Raw genomic sequence first — 14473 nt, 5'->3', positions numbered from 1 at the left:
AACGCATTACATGATGTAATCGATACACACTGAAGCGCCAAAGATACTGGTATAGGCATGCGTATTCAGATACAGAGATATGTAAACAGGCAGAATACCGCGCTGCTGTCGGCAACGGCTATATAAGACAAGTGTCTGGCGCCGTTGTTACTGCTGCTACAGTTGCAGGTTATCAAAATATAAGTGAGTTTGAACACGGTGTTAAAGTCGGCGCACGAACGATGGTACACAGCATCTACGAGGAAGCGATGAAGTGGGTTTTTTCCCGTACGACCATTTCACGAGTGTACCGTGAATACCAGGAATAGGGCAAAACATCAAATCTCCGACATCGCTGCGGCCGCAAAAAGATCTTGGAAGAACGATGACTGAAGAGAATCGTTCAAGGTGACAGAAGTGCAGCTTTTCCGCAGACTGCTGAAGATTTCAATGCTGGGCTATCAACAAGTGTCAGCGTGCGAACCATTCAACGAAGCATCATCGATAGCGGCTTTCGGAGCTGATGGTCCACTCGTGTACCCTTGATGACCGTATGACACAAAGCTTCACGCCTCACCTTGGCCCGTCAACACCGACATTGGGATTTTGATGACTGGAAACAAGTGGTCTGGTCGGACGAGTCTCGTTTCAAATTGTATCGAGTGGATGGACGTGTACGGATATGGAGACAACCTCATGAATCGATGGACACCGTATATCAGCAGGGGACTGTTAAAGCTGGCGGAGGCTATGTAGCGGTGTTGGGTGTGTGAAGTTGGAGTGATATGAGACCCGTGATACGCCCAGATACGACTCTGACAGGTGAGACGTACGTAAACATCCTGTCTGATCACATGCATCCATTCATGTCCATTGTGCGTTCGGACGGACTTGGGCAATTCCAGCAGGAGAAAGTGACACCCCACATGTCCAGAATTGTTACAGAGTTTATTATCGAGCGTATCTGGGACGCTTTGCAACGTGCTGTTCAAAAAAGATCTCCACCCCGTCGTAGTATTACGGATTTATGGACAGCTCTGCAGGATTCATGGTATCAGTTCCCTCCAGGACTACTTCAGACATTAGTCGAGTCCATGCTGCGTCGTGTTGCGGAACTTCTGCGTGCTCGTGGGAGCCCTACACGATATCAGGCAGGTGTACCAGTTTCTTTGGCTCTTCAGTGTATGTCATAAGTATTACATTCTTGGGAACACATAGTACGTACACTTTTCAGTTTTCTATTAAAATTTACTAATATAAAAGTGGGTTGTCTTTCAGGCCTGCATTTTGCATTTTTCCCGACGAATAGACGAGTTACGTTCCTAGCTTCTATTGCTTCTTATGTACCCCTACTGATTGCCACAATGCTCAATGATGAAGGTGTGAGAAAGCTCTGATCTAGTGGCTACTGGTTTCAGTATTTTCTTAGTGCTCTGATACTTTGTTGGGATTATTTCACAGACATTCCCAGTCCGCTATTTAAAAAATCTTTGAATTGCATCGTAGTTTTTGTCAGTATCATTTTTAAACACGCTGTTGAATCAATTTATGGGAGCAGCATACTCAGAATCTTGCTTCTGCATAACTCTTACGCTACCAGCCTGTGAATGTGTTGTTCTCGCCGTCAGGGCCGTATCGACGCGGATTATGGCGGGCATGTGGGCCTTCTTTAAGCTGATCATGCTCGCCTCCTACACGGCCAACCTGGCGGCGTTCCTCACCAGCAGCAGGATGGAGTCTTCCATCAACAGCGTCAACGACCTGGCCAAGCAGAGCAAGATCAAGTACGGCCTCTACGGTTCCGGTTCCACTGCTGGCTTCTTCAAGGTAAGGGATGGAGTACAATGACGTGTAAAAAAAATGCCATGTATAATAACCACTTTCATATGGCCCATAGCTTCTCGAACGGACGGTGGGGATTCACCTTCAGGCGACGCAGAGAGACGTACAAACGTTCGCGGGCTAGAAGAAGGGGAGCGGAGGCAGAAGGCGTTCGTAAAACTCCTTCTGGTGTGTCCATATAATGTTCTTAAAAACCTAATGTAATACTTACAACAGATTTTGAAGTCAAAAAGTCAATTCGCTCGTCGATCTGGCTTCCCTGTGTGACAAAATACCGTCAGATTTGCATCACTAGTAACAACGAGACTAGTAATGCGTAAACGGTTGTAGAGTCCACAACGTATGGATCAAGTTTATACGTGTTTGTCACACAGTATTTGTCCTGATGTTACAAAATAATGGAAGATGTCGTCTCATGTGACTAGCAAACGTGCTCGGAATTATACAGAATGGAAGTCAGAGGAAAGTTCTCATCGTAAGGGATCTAAAAGGCCTAAAAGTCCACTGCTGATTTAATGAGAGAACTACAGCAGCGTCGAAGTATAGATGCAAAAACAGCGCAAAATGATTACGTAGCTGGCGCATCGGGCATACAGCGGCCAACGACAGTCAAGAAATCCTATAACCATTACTCGGCTCTATACAACCATTGTATTAAAGAGACTGATAACTATATTACGTTCTAATACGAAACAGTTGTTACGATTTTGTCGCGAAGTTTCCTGAAAAATTACGGCGCAGTCCGAACTGCGAACACAAAAACTTTTGCTTGCATAGCAACAAATAAATTCAGTTATGCTTACAGATATTCCCAGTTACTCCATGCTTTATATAACAGTATGTAGCAAAATATTAGTAACAAAGAGCAAATTTCTACTGTATGTTGTAAAATCTTGTCTTGTTAGGAATCGTCTCTGCAATTGGTGTTAGCTGAAGATTAAAGACAGTGCACGGCCTCAAGGAGTAGCAGTAACATCTCAGTATTCAATAAGCACATAGAATTAAGCATAAAAGATGATCGGATTAAAAAATTTATGGAAAAACGTTATAAATTATTAAGTCTGCCAACTTAAATACTGATCATAAGTACTTTCTCAAGCGACCGGGAGATGACGATAACGTAATTATGACGCTCATAAACCTTTTCAGCTTCGTTTCATTTATTTTCAAATACTTACTTGTGAGTCGCTTTTCTCAGTGAACTGAATATTCAAAGAAGTCTCGGACTTGCTGCCGGTTTTCGTTAACTACAATTCATGAAATTTCGAGTGGGCACCTGCCAGTCATCTTCATGTGAAGTATCGAAGACTTCGATGACTCACCTGAAGATGACTGTTACGTGTTCAGTCGAAATATCGTGGATTATAGTTAACTATGACTGGCAAAAAGTTTGTAAGTCCTTTGATTATTCAGATACGTTGTTGACTCTATCGAGAAATATTGGAAAATTAATGTGGTTGAAGCTGAGAGAGAACTGTTTTATAAATTTCCTAGTAACGCCGCTGGCCTCAACGAATTTCATTCATCATGACAAGTGTGAATGTAAATAGTGATGTTCCTTGAGAACACAGGTGCTATTCCCCCATTTTTGGGGATCGGTATGCATTAGAAATTAAGTTACAAATTATCACGAATATAGTGATTTCTGTTAAAACGGAGCTTGCTTGTTCCATAAGGGATTCTCCTGCAGGTGACGTTGGCGTCAAAACGTTTCCAGTCCCTGGCAACCTAGCATCAGAGAATCGTTTCTTAGGAACTTGCTTCAAAAAAGACGCAGTAAGGTTGGCCACGAAAGTAGGTTCGCTGTGGTCAGCCGAATGTTTTTTCCTGGATACGAGTCTTCAAATAGAACTCATGGATAATAGCCACTCTCAATTTTGAGATACGTCTCAAGGAGACATGCTCTTCTGCATTCGGTATTCTCTGCAGACAGTTCACAATTTTTCAGAATGTTCCATTAAGTGTTGTATCCGCAGAAGAATAGTTAAGGAAACCACTTTGATGAGTTATCAAATGTTCAAATGGCTCTGACATAACAGCTGAGGTCATCAGTCCCCTAGACTTAGAAGTACTTAAACCTAACTAACCTAAGGACAGCACACACATCCATGCCCGAGGCAGGACTTGAACCTGCGACTGTAGCGGTCGCGCAGTTCCAGACTGAAGCGCGTAAATCTGCTCTGCCACAGCGATGATTTATCATTTCAACTGTTTAGCTACGTGCAAGTCGTCATAACTTTCGGCTAACTTAACGAAGATAGCATGAATGAACGGTCGCCACCGTTCAGGAAACGACAAAAGGTTCTGCTGCCAATTTAGCATTACACGTCTGTATCACTCTTTTTCTTCTCATTGTCCAATGATTCTGGTTATCTGAATTTCCGAGTAATGATCGTCGGATTTGACATTTTGACAAAACGTGACTTCTGCCGCCAGACACAGGCGCGGACCGCGTTGGGAACACCCAATGTGGTGGGCGCGGAGCGACTAGGGAGCGCCCAGCACGTTACAGGCATAAATACTGGACTCGATCTGCCCATTCTTGGGTGTGTCCTAATTAACTTGTGATGATTCGTGAAAGACATTGTTTATAAAGACATTCCAACTACATCTAAAGACATGCGAGAGAGAATTGACAGACGCGCGAAATTTGGCACGTACTTCGATGCGAGATGCCTTTAATAGGTTCCACAACGAAACATTGTCTCGAAATTTGGTAGAAAATCCGAAGAAATTCTGGTCGTATGTAAATACTGTATTCAAACATTATGAACCACCTCGAAGGGAACGATCTATTGACACGTAATCAGCATTGCTTCAGAAAACATCGCTCTTGTGCAACGCAGCTAGCTCTTTATTCGCACGAAGTAATGGCCGCTATCGACAGGGGATCTCAAGTTGATTCCGTATTTCTGGATTTCCGGAAAGCTTTTGACACCGTTCCTCACAAGCGACTTCTAATCAAGCTGCGGAGCTATGGGGTATCGTCTCAGTTGTGCGACTGGATTCGTGATTTCCTGTCAGGAAGGTCGCAGTTCGTAGTAATAGACGGCAAATCATCGAGTAAAACTGAAGTGATATCAGGTGTTCCCCAGGGAAGCGTCCTGGGACCTCTACTGTTCCTGATCTATATAAATGACCTGGGTGACAATCTGAGCAGTTCTCTTAGACTGTTCGCAGATGATGCTGTAATTTACCGTCTAGTAAGGTCATCCGAAGACCAGTATCAGCTGCAAAGCGATTTAGAAAAGATTGCTGTATGGTGTGTCAGATGGCAGTTGACGCTAAATAACGAAAAGTGTGAGATGATCCACATGAGTTCCAAAAGAAATCCGTTGGAATTCGATTACTCGATAAATAGTACAATTCTCAAGGCTGTCAATTCAACTAAGTACCTGGGTGTTAAAATTACGAACAACTTCAGTTGGAAGGACCACATAGATAATATTGTCGGGAAGGCGAGCCAAAGGTTGCGTTTCATTGGCAGGACACTTAGCAGATGCAACAAGTCCACTAAAGAGACAGCTTACACTACACTCGTTCGTCCTCTGTTAGAATATTGCTGCGCGGTGTGGGATCCTGCAAAAAAGGGCAGCTCGTTTTGTATTATCGCGTTATAGGGGAGAGAGTGTGGCAGATATGGTAAGCGAGTTGGGATGGAAGTCATTACAGCATAGACGTTTTTCGTCGCGGCGAGACCTTCTTACGAAATTTCGGTCACCCACTTTCTCTTCCGAATGCGAAAATATTTTGTTGAGCCCAACCTACATAGGTAGGAATGATCATCAAAATAAAATAAGAGAAATCAGAGCTCGAACAGAAAGGTTTAGGTGTTCGTTTTTCCCGGTCGCTGTTCGGGAGTGGAATAGTAGAGAGATAGTATGATTGTGGTTCGATGAACCCTCTGCCAAGCACTTAAATGTGAATTGCAGAGTAGTCATGTAGATGTAGATGTAGATGTAGATCATGTGCTTCGACAAGTGCCACTGTGATAAGGAATACCACTCAATCCATAGTAAGAAGATTGCAGCACTGCATTGATACCAATGGTCATCATTTCGACACCTTTTGTGAATGAACGTTCATGCCAAATTTGTGACCTTCGTTGACCTTCAAAGACCTTACTGTTACACATTGGATTCATCTCGATCAGCACTTCGATCACTAAGTCCGTTGCGCGCAGCTCTTAACTCATTACCTAACTTCTTTGGGGAGCGATTTGACTCCCAGTAGATCAGGTAAGCAGATCGTTATACCAGTCGGTAAGATATCGTTCTTGGCCCGGTTGGTCTTGGCATCTGCACAGCGGATGACAGGAAACTACTGATGAATCACACTATTTTGTGTCCATCCGATGGAAGAATTTGAAATTGGCTGACCTCTGGATGACGCTGCCCACCTTCATGTATAGTGTAGTGTCATTAGTGAACTACGGAGGGGGGGGGGGTGAGGGGGTGGGAGGGGGGCCCTTGCAGTATGGCTGTGTTTTCTGGCAGCTATTCTGCGGTCCCCTTAATGGGCATGAGGAAACGCTAAATGCGAAAGAGCATGAAAACATTTTCATTTTACGTCATCGTGTACTGTTTCTAGTTGAAGGACAGTTCTGAAACGATGATTGATTGTATCAGCATGAGAAAGCAACTTGTCATAAACAAGGATATGAGAGCCAATGAAACATTGCTGAAGTGGACTGGCCTGGACAGAGTCCCGATTGAATGCAATGGAACAATTTTGGTATGAGTCAGTACGTCGACTTTGCTCCAGATCCCATCGTCCAACATTCTGCGGTTTCGGCTTTTGAGAAAAATGGGGCTGCCATCCTCGACAGACATTCAGACATCCCATTCCAAGTCTCCCCAGCACAGTTCAAGCCTCAATAAGTTGAGAGGTGGACATGTCTCGTATGAACGTCCACAAATAGGTGTTCGGCTTCTTTTGATCAGATAATGTAGAATTGTTACCCATCATTTACGTGTTCTCGTAGTAGCTGGCTCTTTCCCTGTTTTTATTTGCTGTCAGTCAGTCTCACGTACCAGAACATAACTTTCAGCATTTTTTAGCTAATTCTCGTCTTATGTACTAGTTTATGCCATGAATGTACTACAGCTTTATTTTAACAAAAGGAAAGAGCATCAAAGCACCTGCAAACATACTTTCTCTCGTGCATTGCTTTTCTCATACATATCACTGTTGATATCCAATCACTCCCTCTGCTGCCATTGCTAGACAGTCTTACGAGTATCTAATATGTGGCCACGGACCGTTGTCCTTAGAAGGTTGCTTACGAGGAAAGACATTATTCTTACTAGCCATTTAGTTCGCATTCTACAAGATAGCTTATAATCACACCGTTGTGCTGCTCTCTGAAACAAGAATAATCTTCATTGTATAGTAAGTACGCAGCTTCACCAATGGCTAATACTACTGAATAGAAATACTGGAATTAATTTCACCGTATCAGTAGCATAAGAAATATAATACACTGATATCATTGTTCCTACAGTAAGCTATTACGCATTTCCCCAATTTTGTCAAAACATAGGCAAAAGAGAAAGATAATATAGACAATGTTCCTCAAGCAACAGAGAGAGAATTTTTCGAGAACGTCTGCAAATTTATTGTTAGAATCGTTTCTTAGAGGCAGCTGCTGAGAAAGAAAGTTAACTGATGAGATACAAACGCCACATATATACGAAAAAATTTAAGTTCACACATCGAGAAACTTTCCCAATTGTTCCAATTGCAGCTGTTACAGGCAAGGCAAAAATGACATTAGATGATAAATAAATTACGTTCTGAAACAGGTGGTAAATTTCTAGCTATCAAACTGCATTTCTACAGCCGTTTACAGACAACGCTCATCAGCCATCTAACCTGATCCACAGCGACATATAACCCAGTATACCATCACTCCATCGTGATAACAGGTACTATTGCTAACGAAATAAAAACTTCTCATGCGAATAGGTCTTAAGAAATCACATACGCCACACCATCAGGAAACTTAAAAAAGGCAGTGGCACCAGCGTCGAAAGCTGTAGCTGGTACCCTTGCAAACTCAATACAGAATCACGATCAAACAGACTGATGGGAGCTAAAGTTCTTTTCGTTACGGCCGGAGATATGAAAAGTCGATGATGGGTACTCTTGTAAACGAAAATGAGAAATTCCGAGAGGATAACTGTTTACACAGATGCTTTACTCGTTAACGAAGCTGTCGTACACCTGTACTGTTGTTGGTGGTAGGTCAGTGACTTCATCCCACCTTTGCACTGACTTACAAAAAAGTTATAGTGGGACATACAGTTTAGCATGAACCTTGAACGACAGAACTTTTCTCATGTTAACATATTCTTCGCAGAGGCGAAAGAAAGTGAAATGGACAAGGATGCCCGTAAGAAGCAAGAACTGGTGGACAATAATTCGACGCTATAACGTTTGAAATATAACTTCTGAAATGTGTCCGTTTGCTTGCTGTGACCTTGCCGTTGATTCACAGGATCATATGTAATTGGAAGAATCAAGGATGAAGCAAAGTAAGGCCGTGCTGTCGTCTCTGAAATTTGCCACTCGCCCCTGGAGCACCACATGCCTACAGCTCACACTGGATAACTGCCCCCGATCAGTCTGTTATCACAATACAGTCAGAAAGCGAGGGGTATGTTGTATAGAGATAGGACACACCAATATCTGTCACTTGCAGCGCATTTTGGCTTCCATCTACTTTCGCGCAACCATAATCAAACACGCGGTGATGGCTGAGCTACGTGCGTTTACTACGATAAACGGATAAACGGATGTTAAGCTTATCGAAAAACATAGCTTTCACAACACTACAGTCTTCAGAACTACGAGGAAAGACTCAAGGATCTTACTGCTGGTTAGTATTTGTATTTTCCTTCCGACAACAACATTATTAATCGCTTGTTCTTCGTTTCCGAACGCTGAAACAGTGATCCTTTAATTCGGTCTGCCTATCATGTAAAATTATCTACATGTAACTACCACGTCTGACTAGAATAAAGAAAAAATAAAACTGTTACTAATATAGAAATGCTTTTCCTGTCAGAACGCTTTAACTGAGCAGATTTCATAAGTAGCATATAGTTCGGTTGAGAAAATTTCTCAAAATTACACTAATTCAAATTAGCAATTGAATACTTAATTTTTATAATGAACGTTCAAATTTCTACTCTGTTCTTTATTTCTTTCCTTTGTTCTAGAACTATTTGTTAGCGACATTAAATTGCTAAAGTTTTCACAGAGGCGGAAATTATTTAAGGAGTTTACACAATTTAGGTTATCAGAGTGTCAGTCTACAGTGGCAGGACACAAATTCCTTTTACAGTGCAATAAAACATCAAGTGATTAACATTGTCGATACTTGTGGCTAGCGTCCTGAGGTCGTAACTGATAAAACCAATTTATTATCACTTTTCCCTACGAAGGATCACTAGAAAAATATTTGACACCCGAAGGCACCTCTTCCTTCTAAACAAACAAAACAGTATCCGATTCACTTCATCCCAAAACGATATAACTTTTGATGGTGTTGGGACAGCAACCAGCCACAAATTTACTTTCAGATCCTTTATTCAAAGGGTACCGTTAACGGTTTCGAATCGCTGTGATTCTTCTTTAGACGATTTACATGCTTTCCTTATATCATGTGGTGTGTTTTTTCTACGGATTAATTGTCCTAAAATATAACTAATACATAATTATATGCACGCCACACACAGATGGTTGCGTTACAGATTTTCTTTGCATGTGACTTACGTGAAATGTCGGTTTGGAATGTTAGTTTTCATAACATTCGTCCAACAGATGTGAATACATTCCCACTGCACTTCTTACTGTTGCACACGTAAATTTTCTCACTGATCACTTTAGATTTGTCACTGAGAAGATTTCTACCACGTACCACATGTTTAGATACATACAAAGAGCTTACAAACATATGAATATTAAAGATGCTATGATATATCGTAACATTTGAAGATGTCCTATGTTTGGAAAGAATCATATTTTCACTTACGCAACTGAAATGCATTTTACACTAGTACAGAGAAACTGATTTTTTGAGTTGATACTGTTACATTAATCATAAAGGTTTTTTTAGTACTGTATAGGTAAAAAAGTATATTATTTAATTACATTTAGCATCATGAGAAATATAGTAACATATAATTTGCTACTTGATCTGCAGATAGGTCTACTAATATTATTTGCTTTGGAGGTTGGAAAATAATTTTTCGAAATTTTTGTGGAAAGGGGTGTTAGCTAACTCTGTTTGTTCATTGAGGACATAGTCTGAGGTGCTGTTTGTGTGTGTGTGTGTGTGTGTGTGTGTGTGTGTGTGTGTGTGTGTGTGTGTGTGTGTGTGTGTGTTTGTATTTCTATTTCTTCTCATTTATTCATGGTGGCTCCTTTTTCTGCTAGATTGTAAATTTTTAAGTTGTTCTCTATAATTCTCACTGAATGGTTTCCTTCAGCAATATGGGCTGCAAATGCAGATTTGTTCAAGTTACCCAGTCTTAAATCATCATGTGTACTTAGCATCTAATTTCAAAACTTCTGCCTGGCTATCCAATGTAGAATTTTGGGCATTTATCGCATTTGAGTTTGTATATTCCTGTTTTTCAGTATGGACACTTGGAGGTATTTACATCATGGATTACTTTTTCTTGTAATTTATTATTTGTGGAAAAGCTGATTATGATATTTTTCTTTTTAAATAAGTTTGCTATTTGGTATGATAGTGGCCCTATGTATGGGAAAGTAGCATATTTGCTGTCCCAACACCATCAACATTTGTCTTCAAATAACAGTCATGGTCTCCAACCATGTCATCATATGACAGAATTGCATGTATAACTTTTCTTTACACTCAGACGCTATCCACACAAGTAGAACAAGAAAAAGCGTTGTTGTTCGGATTGCATTGCCGGAGCAGCTGTAAACGACAGCTCCCCCCTGAACATGCGTCCGTTCTGGAAGATGGATGCAATTCGGCCCCTAGTTTCATTAAATAAACAAAGAAACAGCGGTTTTCCCCCCTTGTAAGAATGTCAGACATTGTTGCATATGCAAATATGGCTTACATTCAATGATCAGTTGTATTATTTCATAACTGCGACGTGAATGACTAATGTATTTTTTATTTGTAGGTCTGAGTTCTGTAGTCGTAGTTATACAAATATTAAAGGATAGATATCGTGGTCATTGTAACAATTTGGTTTTCTGTCTCGGGTTCCTCGGCCGACATTCATCTAATGATTTTACTGACGTTTCGCCAGCACGAGTGGCTGGCGAAAAGTTAGTAAAATCAATAGATGAACGTCGTCCGAAGAAGCCGAGACAGAAACCAATAGGCAGTTTGTCAACAAGTGGCCACGAAAGCCTTAACAATTTTGTAATTTGGTTTTCCTTACAAATCTGTTTGCAAGAACCTAGACAGTTTTCCTGTTTTAAATAACTGTTACTCTAAATGCCATCCGACCAGGCTTCGGAAGGCCCAACGGCATCGACTCTACGTGTCAACCTCAGCCGACAGGCGTCATAGGATGTGGATATGGAGGGACATGTGGTCAGTACACCGCTGTCCCCGTCTTTGTCAGTTTCTGTCCAATGACCGTTGCCCAACAGCATTAGGCACAAGAGTTTCACCCAGTAACCCCTCTTCTTCCTACTGCTAGCCAATCCGGACAGCGCGTAACTTCGATTAATGTCAATACGCTGCATCACCCACCACTGGCTGACTAAGTCTTCTGAACCTCCACCCTACTTCTGACACTGCACATAAATGTGTCGATGGGTAAGGGCTTGAGGTCCTCTGATGGAGATGGGTTGGAGGTGCAGATGATGCTGTCAGCAGTGATGGATGATACAGTTTATTGACTTTGTTATAAGACATGTCAGGAAATGCGTGCCTATGGGAACGGGCATCAGGCGGCGAGCAAAGAACCTCTGACCAGAGGGAGAGCTGCGCCACCATAGACACTTCAGCCCAGCATCAGTGCTTTTTGCCCATGTGACTTTGCAGTGAGTGACCTTGCACAGCTGTGCATTCAAAGATGCTTTGCAGTACTGTGTCAGGTAGTGCCACCTCAGCTCTCAAAAGCATGAGTGGAGTGGGTCAACCTACAGCTCAGAGATATTCATCGCTGGCTGGAGAGTAGTGGCTGCCGGTGGTGGCCCCAGTAGTTGGGAGGGCCTTCATTCGAACAACAGCCCATCTAAGCTGTGGTGGGCCATTGAGCTGGCGGTCCCATCGAGATGGCAGAAGAGCTTCGGTGGCCTCACCCGGCAGAAGCCTACACAAAGGCGACGTCGTTTCGAAGCCCAGAGGTGGTTATGATGAGCCTGGTCGGACGACCAACATCTACATACGACGGGGTAGGCCTCGTTTCTCTAAATATCACTTAAAATACTCGCCAAGTGTCGCCAAAACGGAATTAAATGTGGGTACTAACTTATACAACATAACGCTTACAGCACTAGCTTATGAAGCAGGGGCCAGTTCCGTCACTGGATTACGAACTGTTTGTATGGTACACTGGCCAGTCTTCTAAGTGGTTTTAACTCGTTTTACACTACTGGACTCCAAAATTATGACATAATAATGGATAGCAAAAAACTTAATTTTGCTTATTTTGTGTATACAATGTAGGACGAGAATACACGTTTAAATTTCTAGGTGATATGGGATTACGCGGAGTGTGAAATTCAATACACAGTGTTTCCAACCTCTGGCTGCAACAATGGCTGTAATACGTGTGGCCGTCATATCGAAGTGAGCTCGCATGACAGATAGAAGTACATCATTGCATGCTGCTTTAACTACACACTAACATTCATAATTCGTAGTGGCTGATGAGTAGTAACACGCCGGTATCTCGATATCCCAAAACAGATATTTTCTGTAGGTGAGAAATCTGGCGAACGTTCTGGCCAGGGCAGTAATCGAAAGTTCACTAAACGGAGGTACATCAGCGGATAACTGGCAGCATGCAGTTTTGCCTAATATAGTTGAAGGATAATCTCATAGGGACTCCAAAGGTAGTCCACAAACAACAGCGTTAAAACATCCAAAATGTGGTGGATGCTGTCCAAACTACCGTGTCTGTGAACGCCTGTCACATGATACCATCAAAACAGGTTCAAAATGGTTCTGATAACTATGGGACTTAACATCGATGGTCATCAGTCCCCTAGAACTTAGAACTACTTAAACCTAACTAACCTACGGACATCACACAACACCCAGCCATCACGAGGCAGAGAAAATCCATGACCCCACCGGGAATCGAACCAGGGAACCCGGGTCTGGTAAGCGAGAACGCTACCGCACGACCACAAGATTCAAAGCAGGTGCTGGGCTCGTATGACGAGGCCAAATGCAAGTTTTTCTCCTCGCAGCCACCACACACATTTACATCCATTGCGGTTCTGAGCGCAGAACTGGGAATTGCATGAAAAGACTATGTCCTGTGTTTATCATTGGGTGCAGCACTGTCTGCTGCAGTGTTAAGTAAAGCCACAACAACGGTCGCCGTGCTGACAGTTCGTGGTGCTCCAGACAGCGTCGCACTGTCTGTGTGAACACTTTTGGCTCAAGCAAACCCGTTTTTCTAACTTAATTAACGTGACGTGGATGTACGTCCCCAGTCAAGTGTACAATATGTCATCTCAGGTGTTAGTTGCGTGTGACCTTTGATGTCCTGCATAGTGGTTGGTATGCCTCTCCTGAACCCATCGATTCCATATTCATTTGACAGTTGTGGTATCTCGATCAACATGAACAGTGATACAGTGGTGTCATAAACCACAGTCTCGAGAATCCTCGATCCTGGCGCTGTTGAATTCTGACACATGATAGTAGATGTTTCTTCTGCTTACTACCCGACCACGATATTACTGAACATGGGCTCTTATGGTCACTATCCGAAACTCGCTGTGTTTACTGTACACAAGTACAGCGGTGGCAAAGGAAAACACATCATACTGTGAATGATTTCAAGACAGTTGTGCGTATGCTATCAATTCGTTGAGAGCGTCCTCGTAAAATATCACGAAAAGCTGACTGAAGTTCCCTCACTGCCAGGTGCAATAATAAAACAAACATTTAAATGTCATTTATGAATGAGAGGCACACTGCGTATTCTTTCCTTATGTACAGAACGTATACATCACCCCTCCTACCTTATATAAACAGTTTCGTTGAAACTCTAATGAATTACGTATCTCAGCAAGTATCACACTTTATGTTGCAATTTTAGTGCCCAGCAGTGTAATAACCGCCTAAGTCGATGCTGGGGTAGTTACGACGTACCTAACACAGAAAAAGTGCATGAAAAAATTTGAAACGCGAAAATACTAAGCACTGAGCATTTTTAAGCTGTTTTCCGACTATGTTCCCGTTTTAGATGAAGGTGATGTTGAAGGATCTTGTAGTATATTGCACCTGAGAAAAACTTCCAGGTTCAACATGAACGCAGATTTATCAGCACAGCATCTCTGAACAAAACAGCACCGCGATAGGACGGAAAATATGTAGGCTTCAACGACGACTGAATTTACATTAACTACCAGAAGCAACCATAGATTCATTAATAGACTGAACACTATACTCTTTCAAAATTACTGTTTG

At 42.2% G+C, this 14473-nt stretch overlaps 1 protein-coding gene across 1 annotated transcript in view; it reads left to right on the top strand.

The window, feature by feature from the left end:
* The window catches only part of LOC126324336 (glutamate receptor ionotropic, kainate 2-like), a 219385-nt gene that overhangs the window by 180820 nt on the left and 24092 nt on the right, over positions 1-14473 (top strand). Inside the window, exon 14 of the mRNA XM_049994950.1 lies at positions 1608-1806. Within this exon, the coding sequence (XP_049850907.1) occupies positions 1608-1806 (199 nt within the window). The remainder of the gene's footprint in view (positions 1-1607; positions 1807-14473) is intronic.

Source organism: Schistocerca gregaria, chromosome 2 (genome assembly GCF_023897955.1).
Source record: "Schistocerca gregaria isolate iqSchGreg1 chromosome 2, iqSchGreg1.2, whole genome shotgun sequence".
Classification (NCBI taxonomy): domain Eukaryota; kingdom Metazoa; phylum Arthropoda; class Insecta; order Orthoptera; family Acrididae; genus Schistocerca; species Schistocerca gregaria.
The sequence above is the reverse complement of the archived record's forward strand: the minus strand, read 5'-3'. Positions and strand labels throughout refer to the sequence as shown.